General features: G+C 35.5%; 1 protein-coding gene across 1 annotated transcript; it reads left to right on the forward strand.

Moving 5' to 3' along the window:
• Window positions 1-2279: 2279 nt before the first annotated feature.
• On the forward strand, window positions 2280-11545 carry LOC110936884 (zinc protease PQQL-like). Its single transcript, XM_022179298.2, has 21 exons — window positions 2280-2660; window positions 4170-4416; window positions 4638-4763; window positions 5078-5215; window positions 5336-5470; window positions 5590-5847; window positions 5921-6058; window positions 6145-6214; window positions 6307-6520; window positions 6599-6704; window positions 8427-8660; window positions 8743-8907; window positions 8978-9127; window positions 9209-9300; window positions 9376-9457; window positions 10191-10274; window positions 10373-10489; window positions 10584-10694; window positions 10771-10851; window positions 10978-11148; window positions 11273-11545. The coding sequence occupies exons 1-21, from the start codon at window positions 2449-2451 to the stop codon at window positions 11348-11350; spliced, it is 3009 nt and encodes a 1002-aa protein (XP_022034990.1). The 5' UTR covers window positions 2280-2448; the 3' UTR covers window positions 11351-11545.
• The last annotated feature ends 2450 nt before the right edge of the window (window positions 11546-13995 follow it).

Genomic DNA, 13995 nt, shown 5'->3' on the forward strand with positions numbered 1-13995 from the left:
TTTAACGTAAAACGTAAAGTTTTTTAACGTAAATGACGGCGTAAATAACGGCGTGTAAAAAAAACGACGTTTGAAAAAGCTCGGCTCGCAAAAAACGTAAATTGTTTTGTTAAAAAATCTGAATTTAAAAATGATTTTTAATAAAAAGATTATGATTAAAAAATAAAAAGTAATATAATAAAACAAAAATGTAATAAAAAAATAATAAAGACTAAAAGACAAAAAAAAGTAATTTTACTAAATTACCCTTTTTGATTAAAATATTAAAGACATAATAAGACAAAAAATACTTAATATTATTTTTTAAATACTTTTAATCTCATCCATCCATCTACTTGATCTAATGGCCAGAAAGTGGTTCACGCGGTTCTTACAACTGGAGGTGGTTTTCATTTTAGCGCTCCCATATATATATATATATATATATATATATATATATATATATATATATATATATATTAGTTTTCTAGTTTTTAATTACTTTTTACTTATTTCTTAAAATATTTTAAAATAAATAGCTAAAAATGACTAAACTACCCTTGTGTGACTTGATTTAACATAAAATTTTAATTGGGTTAGGGTCAAATGACGTATCATGCAAGATTTTGAAATAATAAGTAGAAAGCTTGTCAGTTTTAAAGACAAAGGACACATACTGAAATTTTGTATATATATAAAGGACAAAACTTGCAATTCACTCTGATTTGTCTCTAGCACTAACATATAACACACTACCATAGCCAATGATCTATAGATCAAGTGATGGAAGACCTGCATTTGCATTTCTGTTGGGAGATAAAAGTTCAACTCTCACTTGGTGAAGAGTGAAGCACTAATGGACAATGATAGGAGACAGTGGCGGAACTAGAAGAAAAATTTAGGGGTATCCTAAAAAAACTTTTACCTAGACCCGTCCCTGAGAATTATTGGCCCTCAAAGGACCCTGTGCGACAAATAAAAATGGGCTCTTTAAATTTTCTTTTACTTAGGGTCATCTCTGAGAATTTGAAAACCCTTAGGGGCCTTATGCGGCTAGTAGTGTTTAAGGGCAGGTAAAATAATAAATAAACGAGTTAAATGCCATTTTAGTCCTTGTGGTTTGGGTAATTTTATCAATTTAGTCCAAATGTTTCATTTTTCTCCTGGGGGGTCCAAAAAGGTTTCATCGTTTCCATTTTAGTCCACTGGGTTAACTTTATTTATTTTTTTCAGTTAGCGAGAATGGCAATTCGGTCATTTTATATTGCCGAATTGGCCTTCTAGTTAACAGTATTACATATAAAATGACCGAATTTCTCTTCTCGTTACTAGAAAAATGGATGAAGTTAACCCAGTGGACTAAAATGGTAACGGTGAAACCTTTTTAGACCCACATGCGAAAAATGAAACCTTTATACTAAACTGACAAAATGACTCAAACCACAAGGACTAAAATAACATTTAACTCTAAGTAAACAAAGTGAAGAAAAAACAACACAAATAAGTAATGTTTACTGTCCGATAGAACACTATTAGCCGCAGTGGCGGATCTAAAAACTTTTTTAGTGGATTTATATTGGTAGATTCTCATTGATTTTCACTATCTTTTTCTAAACCATACTCACAATTTTTTTTTTTCCATTTTTTCCAAACTGAATTGGTTCATGGGGACCTACAAAAATGGCATAGATCCGCCCCTGATTAGCCGGTAAAAAATGGTAGAGTACTAATTAAATTTGATTTCTGACATTTGCAGAATAGCACCGCCAAATGCCATATTATCATATTAACTTTAAATATAACTTCATCCTCTTCCTTCTTTAACAATGTGCGCCACTTGCAAGTTCCTTCCCAGAAATTTTTGTTTCCATCAAATGTCAAATTTCATTTCATTTTATTTTCACAAACACTTAGAGGTATCCAAGCATTTGTTTAGGGGTATCCTAGATAAATAAAACGAACATTAAAAGAAAAATTATACTTCGCCAAGAAAGTTGAGCCGTAGCCCGTGCTACGGCTCATTAAACATTCGGTCCGCCCCTGATAGGAGACATAGAGAAAGCTGAGTTTGATCCTTGAGCCAAACGAGGTTTACTGATAATTTCAGTGTCGTGCATATGGGCGGGTGTGTTACCGGATTTTCTCCAGAATTAGTGGCAAACTCGAGTTACTCTTGAAGTATTCCGTTTGATCCGGTTAGTGTCCTGAAAATGCTCGGCTATTGGCGTTAGAAAAAAAAACGCACTCCTCATCCTAAGATAATGATTACTTGATCTCGTGATCTTTCCCTTCAACTCAAATCCTCCTTTTTAACTTGAAATGAGGTCAGGTTTATTTCACCTATATAATTTTTTCTTGACCAAAAAGAAAAAGCAGACTGTTACGTGGCCATACTCGACTACCTCCTCCATATAAACCCAAACACACCGTTGCAGATCCTCCCGATTTTCAGTGTGTGAGAAATCACCGATGGATTTGTTACCGGCGGAAACGTCATCGGAGATTGTGAAGAAGCACCGATTTAGGTCACTGAAAATGGTGGACTTGAATTACGAACAGCTTTTATCCGATGTTCCGTACGGAGCGGACTACGGTACACTCGACAATGGCCTCAGTTATTATGTACGATTGAATTCCAAACCTAAAATGAGAGCTGCACTCGCACTCGCTGTCAAAGTCGGGTAACATATAACAATTATCTCGCCAATATAGCTTCATTTTGGTTGTTATGCGTGTTTGTTTCGTTTTTGATTGATTTAAGCCGATTGTTGTTAGTTTCGTCTGGTGCAACCAATTGTACTGTAGAATTGTAAGGGTTTCAGCATAATTCTACTGATTTTACTTGCAGTTTGTGTGTTTTTATACTTATTGTTAAGTTTTTGATTGATATTACTGTTTAGGATTTAGGTTAATTTATCTGGTGCGTTGTAGGTTTACAAGGGCTGCACTCTGCAGCGTAATGTTAGTGTATCAGTGATTGATTAACTTGTTGTATTGGTTATGCATTTGCTAGAGCAGTTATACCTGCAAGCGCGTTCTATTTAGTCGTCGTGCAATGCAATGTGTTACGACTTAATATTTACTTATTGATGCTTATGTTTTTTGGTTCTCTAAAAGTTGTGTTTGATTTCTGTTGCTACCGTTAAGGATTTTGTTGTTGATTTTCTCTAGTGAATGATTCAGTTTAAGGTCTTCTTCTACCATAGAACTGTACACCATTGTGTTAATTAAGTATGAGAATTTAATGCATTGGTGGGAAAAGTGCGAGGATGACAGTTAATAGACTAGTGGCTTTGGTTGATGAGCAGTAGCTTTCAGTTAAATGGTCAAAAGTCTGGAAATTTTAGAAGACAGCTAATTAGGGAAAAGATTGCTCAAAGTCACATGAACTTATAAATTACTACTTTAAAAGATTGCTTAAAGGTTAAGTCTAGTGTCAACTATGTATGTAGTTTACTTATCTCTCGATACATTCTCAACACAGACACTTACAAAATTACGTAATGTATGCAATTTGAAGAAATACGGTATGAACTGCTATTTAATTCACACAATAGTGGTTGACATTTTACTTTATTGGGATGAGTTTTACCGATAATTTCAGTAAATAATCTAGGAGCCATATTCTGCCCTAGCTTTTCTGACATTTATAATATTACAGAGACAATGGTGAATTAGTTTTTTTCTGATTGATTTGTCTGAAGTTTTCATGATTAAAAGTCCGTGCCTTCTTTTTTAACTCTCGTTGCAGTAAAAGAGGACCTGAAAGTTATTCTTATAATATGCAAGTCATGGGCAAATGGGGTGCTAGTTTCTAGTAGGTTGTAGTGTTACATCTGTATTCTATTGCACGAGAAGTATGAGGTTCGATAACTGTATCATCATCATCATGGATGTCTTCTTTTGTTGTTTGTAATGTTATATCTGTATTCAAGGAGTTGACTGGGCTTTAGAAATGAACATTAATGGTCAAAAATTGGAAAGAGTATGATGGGACTGGCCTGCCTTTAGAAGAACTACGATTGTTTGTGGGTGGGAGAGAGTGGGTTGAATGAGTGACTTTCAGAAAATGGAAGTGTTTGTTGACACTAGTTTTTTTTATCTTTTTCTGTATCAGTTATCAACTGGATTCCACATCATTATATCTTATTAGATTCTCTGATTAATTGATTATCTTAATACAATGACAGATCAGTTTTGGAAGAGGAAGAAGAACGGGGAGTCGCCCACATAGTTGAACATCTTGCTTTCAGTGCCACTAAGAAATACACAAATCATGATATTGTCAAGTTTCTTGAAAGCATTGGAGCAGAGTTTGGTGCTTGTCAGAATGCAGTTACATCAGCTGATGAAACAGTTTATGAGCTGTTTGTTCCTGTTGACAAACCCGAGCTCTTATCCCAAGCCATTTCCGTCTTGGCAGAGTTTAGTTCAGAGGTAAGAATTTAGACCAGATGTACTTTACAAGTTTACAATATTAGACTAGACTAGAAGGTATTCAATTGTAACATTTTACTCAATTTGTACCTTGTGGCTGCAACTCTGGTCATTACAATGATACAAATATATACAATTCTTTTGTTGATTATAAGAATATATTTCTGTGATTTAGATCATTGCTTTTTTCTTTCCGTGCTCCTTATTTTTAATGTGTGCAGATTCGAGTATCAGCAGAGGATTTGGAAAAAGAAAGAGGTGCTGTTATGGAAGAGTATAGAGCAAACAGGAACGCCAATGGCAGGATGCAGGATGCACATTGGCTTTTGATGATGGAAGGTTCAAAGGTCTGTAGTATTAACTGAAACTAATCTTTCTGTTAGTTTAATCTGCAATATGGCTATCTATATATAAATTATATATGTGTGTGTATGTGTGTATATATATATGTGTATGCATATGTATCAGTTGTTAACATTTTTAAATTCCAATGTTATTATTATATATGAACTCTGATATCAATCTTTCTCTCACTATATCAAACATTAGTTAGATGATGTATCTTCAAATGAAGAACAACCCTCACAGTGGTATGCAGTTATGCACTATAGCTGTTTCTGGTTCAATATCTCATTTTATGAATATCAATTATCAATTGCAGTACGCTGACCGCTTACCAATTGGATTAGAGAAAGTGATCCGGACAGTTTCTCCTGAAATCGTAAAGCAATTCTACACAAAATGGTACAATTTGCAGAATATGGCTGTCATTGCTGTTGGAGACTTTTCTGATACGAAGGTCAGTATAATATTAATATAAATGCTCGCCTACAATAACTGACAAATTTGTTAGCGTTAACTTTCAATCATCGCCATATGACATCAACAGTCAACCTTTTTCTCCCTTTCTTTCTGGCAGAGTGTTGTCGATTTAATAAAGACCCACTTTGGTAGTAAAGTACCCGCCACTGATTACGTGGATATACCTAGATTTCTAGTCCCATCTCACGAGGAGCCTCGTATTTCATGTTTTGTGGAATCTGAAGCTGCTGGGGTTAGTGTTCTACAGTTTCCAATGTAATATATCTGTATAGCTGAGATAGATTACGGTTATTGGTGTATGAGTAGCACATGAACATGTTATGTGAATATAACTTCTTGTTCTTGTTACAGTCAGCAGTCATGATCAGCTGCAAATCACCAGTAATTGAGCTGAGAACTGTAAAAGATTACAGGGATTTACTTGTAGAAGCCATGTTTTACCATGCAATGAACCAACGCTTCTTTAAAATATCACGCAAGAAGGACCCACCTTACTTTTCATGCTCTGTTGCTGCAGATGTTGTTGTTCAGCCAATAAAGGCCTATATAATGACTTCATCTTGTAAAGAAAAAGGAACTCTTATTGCACTGGAATCAATGTTAACAGAGGTTTGATTTCCATCTTCATCTTCATCTTCATCTTCATCTTCAAGTGTATTTTCACTAACGTATTTTCTTTCAGATTGCAAGGGTTCGATTACATGGGTTTTCTGAGCGAGAAATATCCGTTGCACGTGCAACGATGATGTCTGAAATCGAATCTGCTTATTTGGAGCGTGACCAAGTGCAGTCAACCAGTTTACGTGAGGAATACTTGCATGTATGATTGTATACCGGCGGTTATAATTATCATCATATTTGGTTATGTTTTCCATTGTCTAATTCTTTTTGTGCTATACTTTTTAGCATTTTCTTCGTAAGGAACCGGTTGTCGGAATCGAGTACGAGGCCCAGCTTCAGAAAACTATATTACCCCGTAAGTTGCCAATGTCATTAATTTCTGGTTCTGGTTTTGGTTTTGGTTTTGAGTGTTCTGCAAACGGTGGCTTTACTTTTTTGATGTGGTAGATATATCTGCATCCGAGGTATCCAAATATTCAGAGAATTTTCGCACTACACATAGTTGTGTTATAAAGGCAATCGAGCCTCGAGCTGCTGCAACGGTGGACAATCTTAAAACTGTTGTGTTAAAGATAAATTCACTTGAAGATGATGGCATCATATCTCGTTGGGATGAAGACCATATTCCAGAAGAGATTGTTACAATAAAGCCAAACCCTGGGTAAATTCATGCAGAATACATCCTTTAATAATATTTTATGGTAACTTAACGTGTCTTTTTTTTTTTTTTTTATTGCAGGAGTGTAGTGCAGGAATCTGAATATTCAAATATTGGAGCAACTGAGCTGATCCTGTCAAATGGCATGCGTGTCTGCTATAAGTGCACAGACTTCCTTGAAGACCAGGTCTGTTTTCATGCACCCAAGATTAGTTTTAAGACTTGATATCTGCTCATTAGTTATAAACTAGTTTCTTTTTACTTGTCACGTACGTGCGTGATAAATTAGAGACTACAATCAACCCGACTTGTTTTCGAACAAAACTTACGTTGAAACGTAGAGTAATCCGAATTTATCTCGTTGAATGAAAATGTATTATATTTGACCCGACTTGCTTCCAAACAAAATTTACGTCAAAACTTAGACCAACTCAAAACGTACATAAAATGAACATGTGTGTTGGCGACTTGGCGATAAAAGTATAGACCACAATCGACCCGACTTGTTTCCGAACTAAGTTTACATCGAAACATATAGTAACTCAAATTTATACCGTCGAATGAAAACGTATTTTATTTGACCTGATTTGTTTCCAAACATAGTTTATGTCAAAACGTAGTCCAACTCAATACGTACATAAAAATAAAACATATATAATTGACCTGATTTGTTTCCAAACAAAGTTTATGTCAAAACGTAGTTCAACTTAAAACGTACATAAAAGTAAAACATTATATAATTGACCTGACTTGTTTCCAAACAAAAATCACGTTAAAGCGTAGACGAACTTGAATTTATACCGACACATAGATAAAAATAAAAAAGTAAGAAATTAGTTTTAGGGTAAACTCGAAACTTTGAAAACTTGAAGGGGTCAAAATGACATTTACAAAGTTAGAGGGTTATCTTTCAAATTCTAGCAAACTTTAGGGGTAGAATGGGTCGGTTTACTACCGACCTTTTTTTTTAAAGGTATTAGTAATTGAGATGGTGAGTGGATTTTACTTATGAACCACATGTTGGTAGTCTTAGGGTATGTTTGGCATAGAGCTTTTAGGAGCTTCTAGCTTTAAGCTTTTAAGAAAAAGCTCATACTCAATAAAAAGCCTTGTTTGGTTGAAGGAGCTTGAAACTAAATAGGAGCTTGAAGCTTTTGGTTGAACGCTCCTACTAGCAGCGTTTAGAAGGAGCTACAAGCTTTTAGGAAAAAATGACTATTTTAACCTCTAAAGATAATGAACTTTTTAGGTATATTTTCTTAGTTATGTCTATTTTGGTCATTTTATACATTTTATTAAAAGCTTCAGCTACTCTGCCAAACACCTAAATATATCTAAAAAACTACAGCCACTAGCTACCAGCTACCAGCTTCCAGTCACCAACTACTTTTGCCAAACATACCCTTAGTTTTTTTCTTATTGTTACTTTGTATTACTCTCTTCAAGTGACATATATTGGTCAGAGTTATGAGCTGTTACACGTTTTTTATGCTTACTTTTGTCAATAATCTGGCACTTGTATATAGCTCTTTAAAGTTGAACAACTATCCTTCTAAGCTTATACGCTATTAATCACTACATATAGACTTTACAAGACAGAAAATAGAATATTAAAAAAAAATCCAGAACCCTAGTAGACACTATATAGTGGTGTCAATTGTATAATAGTTATCATTTATTTCAGAAAATTACATCAATGCTTGCAGATTTGTTGTGGTTTGCCTCTTGCTACTCGAGTATCGTTACTTTTTGATCACTTATTTCAAATCCGTGTGAGACAGTGACTAGTGTTGATCTTTAGCTCTTTATAGAAGTTATATCCAGAAAATAATGCATCAGCTACTAAATATTAGATAAGACTTTTTCATCATGACGAAATTTATGTGATTGATACATACTGTTTGAACAGGTTTTATTTACAGGATATGCATATGGTGGTTTATCCGAACTTCCAGAAAGTGAATACATCTCATGTTCAATGGGCTCCACCATTGCTGGAGAAATCGGTATATTTGGTTATAGACCATCAATGTTGTTGGATATGCTTGCTGGTAAGAGAGCTGAAATCGGTACAAAGCTTGGAGCATACATGCGAACTTTCTACGGTGATTGTTCACCAACAGACTTGGAAACCGCTTTGCAGGTTTGTTCTGATAATCATTAATCATTAATGCTACTAATATTTTTTATATTCTTGTTAACCTTTATTTTACGTTTCATTCTAGCTGGTCTACCAACTTTTTGCAACAGAAGTAGTACCGGGGGAAGAGGACATTAAGATCGTGATGCAAATGTCAGAAGAGTCTATTAACGCTCAGGAAAGAGACCCGTATACAGTGTTTGCAAATCGTGTGAGGGAGCTTAATTACGGGAACTCCTACTTTTTCAGGGTAAGTCTAATTTGTTGTTTAGGTTATGGTTCGTCTAGTACATCATCTAATCGTTGTTTCTTTTCCGTAGCCAACAAGAATAAGCGATCTCCGAAAAGTTGACCCGTTTAAAGCTTGTGAGTATTTCAACAAATGTTTCAAGGACCCATCAACATTCACTGTAGTGATCGTTGGGAATATTGAACCTACTATTGCAAGGCCCTTAATATTACAATATTTGGTGAGCTGAATATGAATAGCATTTTTATTCCAACTTTGACCTAGAATTTGTAGATATGATTATGTGAGGAAATGTATGCAGGGTGGAATTCCGAGACCATCTGAACCGATTTTAAAATACAACCGTGATGACCTCAAAGGCTTGCCGTTTACTTTCCCCACTACCATAATTAGGTTTGTTTTGTACTTCTTTTCTCCTAGATGATATACACAACGGGATGTTAATTTAGTGTACGATTTTGTTTGTAGAGAAGTTGTCCGTAGCCCCATGGTGGAGGCGCAGTGTTCTGTCCAGTTATGCTTCCCTGTCGAGTTAAAGAATGAAAAAATGGTACTTGCTTCGTTGACCCATATATTTGTGACGTGTTGCTTTGGGTTATGTTTCATCTCTAGTTGGTCAAACGGGTTTAATTAAAAAAGTAAAGTACATGAATGGTCCTATGGTTGACCAAAATTTTGGATTTGGTCCATAGCTTTCCAAAAGTATATGGATGGTCCTTGTGGTTTGCCTTTGTAACACATTTAGTCCTCAACTTTTTCCAAAAGTACATGGATGGTCCCTATGGTTTGTGCTTTGCAACACATTTAATCACTAACTTGGGTCTTGGACGTGTTGAAACCTTTAAATTTGTTAGCTGGGGAGTGGGAACTAAATGCGTTACAAAGTGCAAACCACAGGGACCATCCGTGTACTTTTGAAAAGCTAGGGTCCAAATCCAAAATTTTGATTAACCACGGGGACCATTCGTGTACTTTACTCTAATTATAAAAGCCCAAAAGAAAACAGACCAAATGGGTTAAACGAGTTAAAAGAAGGCTGAAGTGTATTTCTAATGTACAAAAGTCCCTTTTTATTCATAAAAATATATTATTACCGATATAATGCAATTTTGTAATCATATATGACAATAAACACTAACTATATGTAACACATTCAAAAGTTTTGGACAAAAGTGTTTTAGGTCAACCTAACTTGATTCAGTCCAAAACTTACCTGTTTGACCCGTTATCGAACCGTTTGTGACCTCTCTTGGTGAATGATGTGAGATCATTTTCGATGATAGATGGAAGACGTTCACTTTGTTGGGTTTTTGAGCAAGCTCATAGAAGCAAAAATAATTCAGGTTCTCCGTTTCAAACATGGACAGGTTTGTTATTTGTGTCTATGTTTCAAATGTAAACTTCTTTGGCCCATTTAAATTAATTATTTACGTTAATTTCTGCTATAATGGTGTCCGGCTGCCAGATTTACTCAGCTGGCGTTTCTGTATTTCTTGGTGGTAACAAACCTTCACGTGTTGGTAATGCTCGTGGTGATATCAGTGTCAGCTTTTCGTGTGATCCAGATGTCGCTCTAGCACTGGTATGTCCGTTGACATCTGCGTTGTTAAAAACTTAAAAATTACCGTGAAGGTTCTTTTTTTTTTTTTGTAAAGATATTGCAACTTTTCTTGCAGGTTGACCTTTCTTTAGATGAGATACTACGTCTTCAAGAGGAAGGACCCTCAGATGCAGATATTTCTACAGTACTTGAGATTGAACAGCGCGCACACGAAAATGGATTACAGGTGATTTTAATTATAATTGGTATATTTATGGTTGCGAAAATTGAATATATGCAGTGCTAATAGTGTGTTTGTTCAGGAGAATTATTGGTGGCTTGATCGGATATTGCACGGTTATCAATCTAGGATCTATTCTGGGGATGTTGGCTCCTCTTTCGCGGTGAGTTTTTTGCTTAAAAGATTAGACGGAATGAATTTGCTTGATTTCAAATTTTCAATCATTGCAATTTACAGTGGACTATGCTATCAATATTTAATAACAGCAGTTAGTGATTTTTGGACGCAGATTCAAGATGACAGTCGTTCAGATGTTAGGAAAATTTTAACACCATCAACGGCTCGGCAAGCACTGCAGAAGATTTTACCTTTCCCTTGCAAAAAACAGTACACAGTAGTCATTTTGATGCCTCAGGATTCTCGTTTTCAGTTACTAAAGTCAATGGTCACCAATGCAAAGGTCAGTCAGTTATAACATGTTACCCTACTATTTTATGGCAATTTTTTTTAGGAACAAGAAGCGGAAATTTCAATCGAGGTACTTTTAACTCCATTGACAAAAACCATTCATGTTGTGGTTGCAGGTTCAATTTGGATTCGCTGGTCTGATTGTTTTGGCTTTCTGCATCTGGAGATACTCCCGAACTTCATCGAAACAATAGTCGGTGTTTTTGAGTTGTTGCTCAAACCTAGAAATTTTGAACGGTAATAGGACATTTGGAGATTAGTTACAAGATACTCTGGCACACTTCTAGGGGACATCATGTTACTAGATTTATGAAGAAAAAAATGTTGTCGTATTTCTTTACTATTCCCCTTGGTGCTAGTTTGAAGCTATTATTTTGCTGATTTGGTTATTTAATCTTGTAAACTATATTCATCGTCTAGTGGTTCAGGTCCGCGCCCGCAAATGGTCTGTGACAAGTTCTAACACTTCCACCTTTGCTAAACAATTGTTAGGCCTCAAAAACGGCTGTTGGCGTTCACATCTGTGCATCACCATCGCTTCAAATCATATGGCCTTCAGCTTTGATTCCATTGACCATTTGAATGTGGTTTCAGTTTAGTGATATGAAAATGGGTTAATTCGGTTTATATATTCTATTGAGTTAATTACCAAGTAAAAGAAAACAAATAAAAAGTAGATATAATAAATAAGTTAATTTAAGTGCTTGTTAACATCTTATTTTATTTAAAAGAATGTAACTTTAACGCTATAGTTTTTTTAAAGGATTGATTTTTTGGATATAGTTTCTTACTTTAGCACAGGATCGATGTCCGATTTTTCTCTTCCATCTCGACTCTCTCCTCTGCTTAGATGCTGTCTAGGTTTGGGGGATTGTATTGGCACACCGGTCCCCTATTCGCACACTTTGACAATTCAATACGGATCGTATAGGCATATACGATCCGTCAGTGGCGGATCCAGAAATATTTTTCAATGTGTTCACTTTTTTAGATACTCCAATTTCATATGACTGAACATAAACAATTTCGGGTCGGTTCGACAGTTCGGATCGGGTAAGGTTCATCACATAATAAAAGTACGATACAATGATGAAAAGAAAATCGTCATTAGAAATTTAAAAACACATAATATAAAATACGATAGTCTTTACAAATAAAAAAAACTACCTAAAGTTGTTGACGACGAGTTTTCATCTTTTGAAAACGTTGCATTACACTCTCAATGGAAATGTCCTCTGCAAAACAATTACAAATGTCTTTTTGTATTGATGGAGCCGTCATTTGGCAATTCTTCGGAGCATTACTTAATATGTACTTTCCAATTTCTTCATTTATTTGTGCGAACAATTTTAAAAACTCTATGAAATGTCCTCTATATAAGGATGCTTCAGATTCATCATGACCCCGAAAAGGTAAGCCGCCATTCAACAATCCTTTAGCGAGTATAACCGAAGTACTTAATCGGATTCTATATTCTTTGTTTCGTTTGGGTTTTTTTTTAACCGCGGGTAAAGATTGAGCTTCTTTAAGTAAGTCTTATCCTTTTTGAACCGCCCTGTTGTGAAAACTATTGCATTTACCAACATGACTTTCGAATCTTTCTTCTTTCCTATGCCAACATTGTACCTCCTCACTCGCAAATGCATCTTTTTGTCCACTTTCTTTGAATAAGTAACAATATAAGCAATCCACTCTATTAGCTTTGACACTATATTCCAACCAATTTTCATGCTTTTCTGTGTATCATTTTGGATTGAACCGTCTTAACTTATCACCATTACCAATAAGTGTTTGTGGAAAATCTATTTTTTCCCTTTCGGTTGACTTGGACCTCGAAGCAAATATGTTCGTCTAATTTCATCTTTTTGACTAGGGTGCTAAGATGAAATTGGTTTCCTTTTGGAAGGATCCCACGGAAGATCATCCAAAACGATTTTCAAGGGTTTACTAGTTGAAGATGACGATTGAATGTTAGGTGGTGGTTGCCTTTAAAAAAAAACTTGAAATATTCTTCTGCATAACTGATAATGCCTAAATACCAAATTCAAGTTTAAAACATACATCAAAACCTGTTTATTCTCAACTCAATAAAACATCAAAAGCTGATTTAAAACAAACAGATGGTTAACCGAACTTTTTTTTATCGTATTATAGCGTATCGTGGTGTATCATATCACATCTTTATTATTTTTTTATTGTTAAGTATCGTATTATAGCGTATCGTGGCGATCTGTATCACAAGCTTTTGCCTTTGGAACCACAAACCACATCTTTGATGATAAAAAATGTTCCAAATAGATATACGTACGTAACTCTTCATTTATGACGTGACGTAGGATATCGTATCATCCTTGTACCATATCATGTCGTAGTTGTATTTTGTATTATCTTTTATGTTGATGTATTCACGACATGTGATATTATACATTATACGTAACCAAGCAAACCAATCTAAACAGTTAGAATAAACAATCACAAATACAAATAAACTGAAACTGCAAATTTAATTACATAATAAGTTTGTATATATACATGACATCGTCCAAAATACATAAACTGTCAAAATACAAAAAAAGTACAACGATCCTAAACCGCTGTATCATGACCCTCCTGACTGGTGCCTAAGGCCGCCTCCCCCTGAGGGCCCCACCCCTTGATCCACATCCTGTCCAGGGCGAGGCGGCAACTGCGGTATCGGCAATGGGGTCACGCGTCAGGTGCATGCCGATCAGGGTTTGCCGTGTCAACCTGCTCGGCTCCACCGTGCCCCCTTGGTGAACACTTGGTCCTGCTGGGGAACAAGGCCCAACGAGTGGGCAATACGCGTAATGTACGCCCC

This window comes from Helianthus annuus, chromosome 4 (genome assembly GCF_002127325.2).
Source record: "Helianthus annuus cultivar XRQ/B chromosome 4, HanXRQr2.0-SUNRISE, whole genome shotgun sequence".
Classification (NCBI taxonomy): Eukaryota; Viridiplantae; Streptophyta; class Magnoliopsida; order Asterales; family Asteraceae; genus Helianthus; species Helianthus annuus.